The sequence below is a fragment of the Aptenodytes forsteri genome, unplaced genomic scaffold, assembly GCF_000699145.1.
Source record: "Aptenodytes forsteri isolate BGI_AS27 unplaced genomic scaffold, ASM69914v1 Scaffold100, whole genome shotgun sequence".
NCBI lineage: Eukaryota > Metazoa > Chordata > Aves > Sphenisciformes > Spheniscidae > Aptenodytes > Aptenodytes forsteri.
The window spans coordinates 1,558,360-1,568,209 of NW_008796216.1; the positions used below are offsets into that span (position 1 = coordinate 1,558,360).

The window sequence follows — 9,850 nt, forward strand, 5'->3', positions numbered from 1 at the left end:
CACTGGCACAGGTTGCCCAGAGAGGTGGTGGATGCCCCATCCCTGGAATCATTCAAGGTCAGGTTGGAGGGGGCTCTGAGCAACCTGATGTAGTTGAAGATGTTCCTGCTCATTGCAGGGGGATTAGACTAGATGACCTTTAAAGGTCCCTTCCAACCCAAACTATTCCATGATTCTATGAGTTAGTTTTATCTCAACAGTGCTTAAAGCATTCACTACTATTTCAGATTCTTTACCCTAATTTCATGGGAATCGTCACTGTTCCCTTTAAGAACAGTGCCATAAACTATTCTTCCTTGCAGTTAGTTTTCTCAGTAGGACTTGAACTGATTAGGCAGAGAAAACAGTCAACCAGTGTATATACAGAATTGCTGCCCAGCAAAGTTAACCCCTTTTCCAACTTGTACATAAGAGCCACGTAATGTATCTCAGAATACAAGCCAGAAATGTCCCAGTCACCTAAGCACTGCCCAGATGAGCTTGTAAGAGCTTTACATTAAAATTACCTAGGTAGCTGGAAGCAGTAATTTGCAATGCCCACCGTAGCACTCAAGTTTCATTGAGCTACACCTCTGTCCCAAACAAGTGCTATGATCACTGAATCGTCACAGAGACTGGCACAGGACATCACCTCTACATTTTGTGAGTCCTCAATCCCACAGGGATATGTTGGACTTGCTGAGAACGCTACTTGTTTGGGCTGCTCAGGAATTTAAGCAAAAGCTTCTGCATCACAGTTGGGCTTGGAAGCTAGCCCCAGCCCCCTGCCCCCATGGGCTAATTCAGCAAATACACAGAAGGCTCAACTCTGGACGTGCTCAAAAACACAAAAGCTAACTGCATTTAGGCTCTGGGCTAGCAGCAACTGCAGGACGGCTTCTGCATTTCAGCACAAGGTTGCCTAAACTTTTCATCGGAGCTTAATCTAAGACAGGATTCACCTCGTCTACAGTACAAATATCCAAATCGGCATTGGCCACCCAAGCCTATTGTGGTACATGGCAGTTCAATTCCTCTAACCTGTCTTGAAGTTCTACTTCAGGATAAAATGAACCACATCTTATGAGTCCAGCTGTCATTTTAGGTACCAAGATCCCAATCTGAAATCCTAACATATCAGCTCAATCACCTGTAAGCCTGATGACACCTGGAAATGACTGATACCAACGTTTGCTAGCAAAAGATTCCAGAGCTAGGGGCTGTGGTTTGGGGGAATTGCCTTTTTTTTTTCTTGTCAGTTGTGCTTTAGACATCTGAGTTGCTCACACCACCTTGTCACCACCTAAGCCCCTGCCAAGAATACCAAGCATGGTATTCTGCTGATGGATTTGCGGAGCAAATCGCCTTTATAAGCAAGCTCTGTATGAAAAAAATGAGAAGAAGCAAAAGTTCTCATTGTCTTCAATAGTGCACTTGCCCATATTCAGTTTCCTAATGATTTGGCTGCGCATTCCTGCACACCAGAAGATAGTCTTGGCCAACCTTTCAGACCCAGGGAATATGTAATTATTTTCTATGCAAACCAAAGCAACTTCAATCCCTGAATAGTTTATGTCTGAATAGTCTCCTTTGCTTATGGGGAAGGACTTCAGCAAGATAATCTGTGTAAGACCAGAATGACAAACCTGTTAAAGAGTATTGAGACTGAGAGTTTAGAACCTATTTGTGCAAGATGGTGAACCTTCCTCAGCTGTGGTTCATGTCAGTGGGAATTTACAGCATGGTACATGTTTTAAACCGGTACCGAGTACAAAGCAGATCACCAGACTCTTCCGTTGACAAAATGGCTCACTAGTCTGCATGAAAAACGGAGAAGCTTCGAACACTTTACATTTTATTTGAACACTGATAATAGTTTTTACATTTAGAACCAGTGGAACAAGAACATGTGTTTGAAAGGAAGGTGGGTTTTCTAGTGCATCACATACAGGCCCCAGCCTTTATTGATTAGTAATTGACAATACGATTAGAATTGATTACTTGATCTCAGAAGCTACAAAATTATGGTTCAATACAATATACCTTTTTAGCATAAACAGGTATTTATATATATTCTTCTCTCAGAGATATAGTGCAAGACTAACTCGATTGCTTGGGGCGCTCAGCACCCCTGAAAGAGATCAAACTTAGAGAGAAAGATCCCTTAACAGACTGCTTAAATGGAAGTAGACCAAAATATATCATCAACAAAACATGTTTTAATTTAAAAAAAAAAAAGCTTGCAAAATATCAGCAAATGTCAATAATCAAATAACAGGTACAGATCTTTTACAGAAAAGATAAATGCAATGTAAGACTTGTGTTCAAACTTGTCTTTCAAGTACGGAGAGCTTGCCTGTTTGTTCGGTGGGCGTGGCACTCATACTTCGGTTCTTAAGTTGCTAAATTCTCCTACAGCAGCATAAAAACAAGCCTCAAAATCATCAAAAGGCTGCAAAAAAACCCCAGAACAAAAAACATAAATATGGTTGTGCATGAACAAAAACAGTGAAAGTCATCATTAGATAACAGTGCATTCATAAATACCTGACACAGGAGCCTCCAGTAAGCAATCTTTTAAAATGTCTAAATCTACAGCCTCAGTGTCTGTTGAAACACACAGTCCACCTAGGCTTGAAAAGCGATCCACAATGGAAAATCATATTTTCCAGTTTAAGTCCTGATTCTTAAATTTTGCATCTTGACAATTTGCATCTGATTTTTTCCTCCCTGTATGTAACTGGAGTAAACCAGTTAATGGTGTCATATTAAATCTGGTAGCAACAAAGCAACAGAAGATGGAGATTCTGACTTACAGTTGAAAAATGTTTTGAGTTACAGACTCACTGGGAAAAAAAAGTTTCGACTTGCTCTATAATTTAGTTCTGAAATAACAGGTACAGAAAATTATGTTTTCCAGAAGGCCAAAATAAACAGCCGCAATAAAGCAGTCAGAATGGTTAGAAACATCATAATTTGCAGTAATACTGACCAAAGTTCTAAGGTCAAAAATGTCCTAGTTTTCAAAGGTGCTGCGCCTCCAGTAGTTTTGAATGCAGCACTTCTAAACCGAAGTGTTGGTCCTTTTTAAGATGACCCTGTTGTATGAAATTAGATGACTAATTTTATGCATATGTGTTTGAAAACACTGAGGCTTACCTCAGGTTCTTCCAAGAGCCTTATCAATATGCATTAATATTTAATTGCAGATCTCTCCTTTCTGTGCTGAGAAAGTCAGTCCATATCAGATGTATCCGCCTAGTGAGATGAAAAAGCTGTTCACTGGAAACAGGACTGTGACCTCCAAACTAATTTCACTTAAACCATACAGTTGCTGGATGATAGTACCTTCCACTGATACTGGCTTGAATCAGATGTCAAATGGCAACTATTTGAAAATCAGCAAAATCTTTAAGATCCTCAATATGTTTACCTCAGGCACGCTACTAGTCCGGCTGGCATTAATTTCTTGGACCTCTTGAACCTCATTCCCATTATAATGGTCAAAAGAAAAGCTGAAACTGTAAGAGACAATTCAATATATTTATGTTCTCACTTCTCCCAGTGGACCATTCAGGAACATAGAGAGTTATCAAAGGTCATTGCTATGTTTTGCTATGAACTGTAATTTAATAAAACATTAGATCAGAGATAGGGTCTATAAAAACATTCTTGCTTTTCCAAAATACACTGCTATGATTTCTTTCAGCTACAAATAAGGTTTCCATGTGCAGCAGAATGCTAAATCCGATTCCACAGATACTAAGTAAGTTTGTCAGACAGTGAATTCTACTCCCTCTTATCTACCTTCACGGGGATACAAATAAAGTAGGAAGACTCTTCATCGTAACAGTAACGTGTATGCTGAATTACAGGAATAGTGTCTCATAAATCCCACCACCCTAGACCAGTGCAGCTGTTGTCTGACTATTCAAGGAGCTAGAGCATCCAGCTTTATCTGTTTTCTTTTTAGAATGCTAGCTCTTTATTTGCTGAGCCTTAAAAACTAGATTTTCGCTACAGAATATGGCTATCAACATCTCCTTCATCATGACCACAAGTTCCCTTGTTTCCTTTTGCTACGAGGGAACCACCCTTGTCTGTGACGAGAGTGGGCAGCCCAAGACGGCAACAAATGCAGCACAAACAGCAGAGAATAAACATCATGAAAGGAATTGCATCTTCTTCCTGGAGTAGTCTTACCTAAAAATGGAGGTAGCAATGAACTGATCAGGCATGTGGATTTCATATCGAACTATGGCTGCAGAGCACTACATAAATGAGAAGGTTGATAAGAACACGTAAAACTCTGCAAAGATAGCTAGCTTCGTTAAAGAACTGTCACCTGAAATACTTCCTAGAAGTGGGCAGAGAGGCAGGACTTCTCATGGGCAGCTGGGCTTTTATCATTCTTGCAGCTGAAGTAATGGCAGTTACACAAATCTCTTCCCTTTTTTTATGGAGCAGTTAAACCATCTGGCTAATTTCTTCAAACTCCACTGCCTATTCCTGTGGACAGTCCTGTGCTCACAGGTGTCAAGAATTTTAAACTCACTCCAGGATTATAAAACAAGCTCTGACACTTACAAGCATCTTACAAAACTCCACCAGCTATACATGTGCACTCATTAAAGATACCCTGCAAAAAAACTATTATGCTCCATTATCCATTGCTCTTATTTTCTGGTCCCATAGCCTTGATCCTCTCAGGAATGTCTGAAGAGTGGACTATTCCACAGTATGCGTCTTGCCAGAGCCCTGAATATATTTACAATTAATTACAAGCTACAAAGCATGTTCACTCTGTAATGTTCTTTTTTCCAGTTACTAGTATCTGGCTTTTCACATGTGCCAGTGAATTTTTAAGACGTTCAACTTTTAGACCTGATTTTCAAAAGTGCTAGATATTCACTGTTTCACCTTAAATCAAAGAAATTCAATAAATCAAGCCAAATTCAATTCAGTAAATCAGATTCAGATCAGAAATTCAATAAATCAGGTGCACCAGCTTGCACTTTGAATAGCAGTAACTGTTGCATACTGAAGTCTGAATTTCTACACCTATTCCAAACACATAAAATTGCATTAAAGTATTCAAGAAAGCACAGAGTTAATTTCAGGGGGAGTAGGAAAATGCCTGAAAGAATAATTTATAAAACAACTAAGAAAATTTGCCTGGGGTATCTGTATGCTACATACTCTTTGTACGTAGGACAAGTTACAAGAACCCTACTATCAAGGTCTTGTACTAAAACATTACCTACATTATTGTAGGAGACTCTTGCGTAGGTGATAAATACTATAGATAATTATGGGTTTGGAGGGGGATTTTTTTTTTTTTTTTAATTTCCTAACCTTTTAAAGGTTTGGGTACTTGCTTCATTTTACATTGCAATTTACTCCACTGGTTTCTAAGTTCAGAGTGGTCACTTTCTTCCATACACTTAATTTCCTTCTTTCATTTGTTCTCTAGTTGCTTTTGGCACTTTGGGAGGTTAGGCACAAGTGAAAACATTCTGATTTTATACAAAAGCAATACACACGTATTACAGAAAACCCTTATTATTCTGAAAGTAGCAAATACAGCAGCCACCAAAGTTTTTTAAGGTGTGGACCTGTAGATGTTTCCAAGTGTGTCTAATTCTCCCTTCTCTGAAGTCTTCCTACTGAGTTCTTTATTCATTTGAGGTATCTAGGTCTATAGAAGCCAGAAAACACCCTCTTCCAGACTGACATACATGAGCCTGAAAGAGATTAAAACCAGCCTGAATGGTTGGCCCTGGCAGAGTACTTTGTATGAATACGTCCTAACTCAGTTCAGGCAAAAATCACCACAGTTAGTTCAGACCACCTTCTTTGTTTCATTCAGCATAGGCGGATCTTGAAGAGGCCACCCATTCATAGCCGAGGTTAAAGATATATTTAGGTTTTAAGCAATTAGAACATTACTTTGTAAACATTCTAAACTAGGACTGCTTTAAAAAGTGTTTGTTCCTTTTACTCTACATAATAAGAACTTTCTAAGGCAGGTGTAGTAAATGCTATGTCATCTGTATTGCTGTAATTTCCATTAAACTAGTAATATGTATTTATCCAGCTGAGAGAAAGTCCTCGTATACCTACAGCTACATGAAATGCACAACACTGACAGTATTTTAGTATATCTGACGTTCACAAGCAGATTAGTGGAAGTTTTGTATTAGTCCTTTCAAAACCAAGGAATTGGGAAGCAGGGAACATTTACTAAGTTTGAATTGGTCTTCCACAAATTCTGTATCCAAATTAGTGATTTAATTGACCCATAAAAGTACAATACTGTATGCTGCTTAAAAGCATCTCACACTGAATGATTACAAATTTACATATACTTAAGGCTGTATCTTCATTCCAAAAAAGTTGTGATATTTTTTTTTTTTTTTTTTAACAGTGGGATAACTTAATCTGAGCAAGGTCACGGTGGCAAAACTGGAATACCCAATTTAGGCCATCTAGGAGCAGATCAGGTATGCCATTACCACCTTTACTAAAGAACTCAGTTGGTGGGAACATACTTTGCTGACAATGCTATTCAACATTTTTTTGAAATGAAAATTTTTACAACTGGTGTAAAGCACAAAGCCAGCATGAACAGTATACCATAAATTCTAACTAAGTTCAGAAAAAGCGATTGTGTACTCACACAATTTGGATTAAATGTATTTTAAATGCATTTCTGCATGTGAAACCACAGCCTAAGCCACCTTTGCTAAAACCATGAGTGAGACAAGCTCCCAATAGCTCTTACTGCAAATCAGTTGTGTGAGGTTAACATCCCCCTTAGAGACTGTAGTTCCTTGCCTCCATGAGGGTTTCATGGCAAACTAGCTAACGTGACAATTATTGCATAGTTTGTATCCCGTCTTTCTTAGCAGCAAAGTCTGCTCAGCAGGCACCGAGTCAAACTATTTGTTTCATTGGGAGCTGAGGATATGTTATGTTATGCAAGACTGGATCCCACACCTACTTTACTTCTCAAATTACATTCTAATCTGTAGCGCTAATCATTTTATTCCAGTACTCTCCCACATTTCTCAGCTGGATTTCACAATATTTGCAATGTTAGGTAACCATCTAATAAAAGGAGGCGCTGCCAGGTGGTAACACACACCTGCTGACTTTGTGTGAATGATCTGCCTTACCTTGCAAATGGTGCCACAGTTAAGCTCTTGACTTTTGCAAGCTAAGTTAAAGTGTCGAACTCTATTTAAAAACTAACATTTAAACCAAAGCAATACTCAAAATTTAATAAAAGAGAGAATTTTACATGCAGTTCAGGAAACTGCTTTTTTGGGGGTTTTTTGTTTGTTTGTTTACTGTAGTAAAACACTCACACAATGATATCTTCACATTTCTTGGATCACGTGTTACGCAGTAAGCTCCATAACCAGCCACAGAACCAAGGGCGAGACCAGCAGCTAAAGAGATTTTACTACCTGCAAGAAACCATTCAAGTGTTATTTCTCAATACAATGTCTTTAAGCTCAATTTTTACACAGTAGTTGTCTCCCTACACAGTATTATCCTTATATTTTAAAAATAGAACCAATTTTGCCACAGTGCAGCTAGCTCACCTAGTGTGAATAGAGAGGTAATATTTCTGTAACTGGGTCATTCTCTTGCATGGCATTAGGGGCAAAGTTGACTAAATTAGAGGGAGATGATCAAGGTCTAGTAATACTTGCAATTTGGGAAAAATAATCTTTGAAGAATTTGGCTATTTTCTCTACCATAAATACCTTTAGAAACATTTTTGTAATTTCTCTGGACTGTCTGTTGATTTTAACTATAACTTACAGCACTTGGAAGTCTCCAAAAATGGTAGAAATGTGTCAAGATATATAAAGGATAAATTGGACAACACATGTAGTCATAAGCCTTTCAGTCTGACATCAGTCCTGGACAAAGAAATGGTATCACCAACATCACATTTAATTAATAAAGAATTAAAAAACAATTAGATGGCAATGAGGATGAAAACATGGCTTTTAAAAGTAACTCGACATCTTCTTTCAGTGCTATTACAAAACTGGTTCATAAAGCCCAGAGTTTCAGTAATATACTTAGCTTTCTGAATAGGCATTTGACTCGGTACCATAGGATAAAAGCGTAGAAACAGCACAGCAGGTATTATCTGGATTAAGCTGATCCCAAAACATTTATAAATAAAGAATCCAGACCCCCAGATGCCATTTAGCTCCCAGTCCTGTTATACCGAATATTTTTAATCAAGAATTTGCAAGAAAACAGAAATCATTACCAATTAAAAAAATAATCTAGATTTGCCACAAGGACCGACCAACTATTAAAGAGTGAGGAGAACAAGCGAATGGGAAGTCAGTGAGTGCAGCTGGGTGCAAACAAAAAATACACCAGGTGTTTTCAGAAAGTCAGATATAAAGCCATGTCTCTAAGAGCAAAGCACGTGCACGCTACGCAGGGAAACAGTGACCCTAAATCACAAGAATCGGGATGGATAATGGCCACGGCGAAGAAGACTGATGCGCTGCTGGGACGTGCACTTTTGTGGGAGAGCTAACCGGGACCAGCCTGGAGATCCTGCCTGCCGGTCCCTGGTACCACTGCGACCTCTGCTGGGATGCTGTGCTCGGCTCAGGCAGGGCGCTGCTAGCTGGAAAGGACTGCAAAAATGACTGAAATATGGAAAAATGCGCTTTGTAGTACAGGATAACCTAAAACCTGATTATCTTAAGAGTTAATACCTAAGAGAGAATTAACCACCAGATCGGAATATGCAAGTAAAGGGTTTTCTTTCCAGTGTGCATCTGGAAATCTATGCATCCGCAGAAAATAAACTTTAATCAAAGATCATCTACTGCGCTCAACGCAGGAATGATTAAAGGAAATGAGAAGGCCCAAAATACACTGAAGGTCAAAAATAACACGACAGCCCCTTTTTACCCTGAAAACAAACTCATCAGTTAGATTAACAGAAAAAAGTGACCACTTAAATGCTTAAGTTGACCCAAGTAAATCTCATGAGACTCAGCTCATTTATAGCAGCGCAGGATGGATTTAAGATGCAGTTGTGTTCATTATAGCAAAGTTTTCATGTCTCGCATCAAATTTTTTTTTTTTTTTTTTTTAAATGCGTAGCAGAGAGGAACACTTTTCATCCAGCCACCCGCATTTTCATATGTCTCGCAATTTTTTTTTTTTTTTTTTTTTTTTTTTACAATGCGTAGCAGAGAGGAAACTCAACTGCTTCATTTCCAAATCCTGCTGTCCCGGTATTTACCTTTACGAGTGTATCCTACAACACCTCCAACAGCCAACAATGCAGCATATGCAAAACCAATCCAGTCAATAGCCATGGTCCCAACTCTGGAGAAGAAAACACATTGCAACTGAAGACAAACAAGTTCCTTCCTCCTGGTTTGCGTAGCAGAGAGGAAACTCAACTGCTTCATTTCCAAATCCTGCTGTCCCGGTATTTACCTTTACGAGTGTATCCTACAACACCTCCAACAGCCAACAATGCAGCATATGCAAAACCAATCCAGTCAATAGCCATGGTCCCAACTCTGGAGAAGAAAACACATTGCAACTGAAGACAAACAAGTTCCTTCCTCCTGGTTAAAAAAAAAAGTCATTACTTAAAGTGTTCTAAATAACACTACGCTCTCCTAAGCCATGTTTGACTACTGTGTCAAAACATTCAAAAGGTGAAGGTGCGTCTATTGGCTATTGTATCATCCTTTCACTAACTGCTGCCCTTCCTTACACCTCAGTATCTTGGTATACTGTATTTCCATTAGGGGAAACTGGTATTTTTGGGATGCGTGTGGCATGCATGTTTCCCAGTCAAAAATAC

At 38.9% G+C, this 9,850-nt stretch overlaps 1 protein-coding gene across 4 annotated transcripts; it reads right to left on the bottom strand.

Annotated features, from left to right (window-relative positions):
- Window positions 1–1,821: 1,821 nt before the first annotated feature.
- TMEM14A (transmembrane protein 14A) lies at window positions 1,822–9,408 on the bottom strand. 4 transcript variants are annotated; one of them, XM_009288564.2, is made up of 5 exons: window positions 9,275–9,408; window positions 7,350–7,451; window positions 3,413–3,500; window positions 3,139–3,237; window positions 1,822–2,431 (listed from the first exon to the last, which is right to left on the bottom strand). In XM_009288564.2, exons 1-4 carry the CDS (start codon window positions 9,348–9,350, stop codon window positions 3,162–3,164), a joined length of 342 nt encoding a protein of 113 aa, XP_009286839.1. In that variant the 5' UTR covers window positions 9,351–9,408; the 3' UTR covers window positions 1,822–2,431; window positions 3,139–3,161. The 4 variants fall into 4 exon arrangements, with proteins under 4 accessions (XP_009286839.1, XP_009286843.1, XP_009286841.1 ...); XM_009288568.2 differs by lacking the exon at window positions 3,139–3,237 and having other exon boundaries at window positions 1,822–2,391; XM_009288566.2 differs by lacking the exon at window positions 3,139–3,237.
- Between the last annotated feature and the right edge of the window lie 442 nt (window positions 9,409–9,850).

Excerpts from the sequence above, each read along its gene's own strand:
- TMEM14A (XM_009288564.2), bottom strand. The coding sequence starts at position 9,350 with ATGGCTATTGACTGGATTGGTTTTGCATATGCTGCATTGTTGGCTGTT. Across the intron at positions 7,452-9,274 it reads TGTAGGATACACTCGTAAAG|GTAGTAAAATCTCTTTAGCT; the intron begins GTAAATACCGGG and ends GGTTTCTTGCAG. Across the intron at positions 3,501-7,349 it reads AAATGTGAAGATATCATTGT|TTTCAGCTTTTCTTTTGACC; the intron begins GTGAGTGTTTTA and ends TGTCTCTTACAG.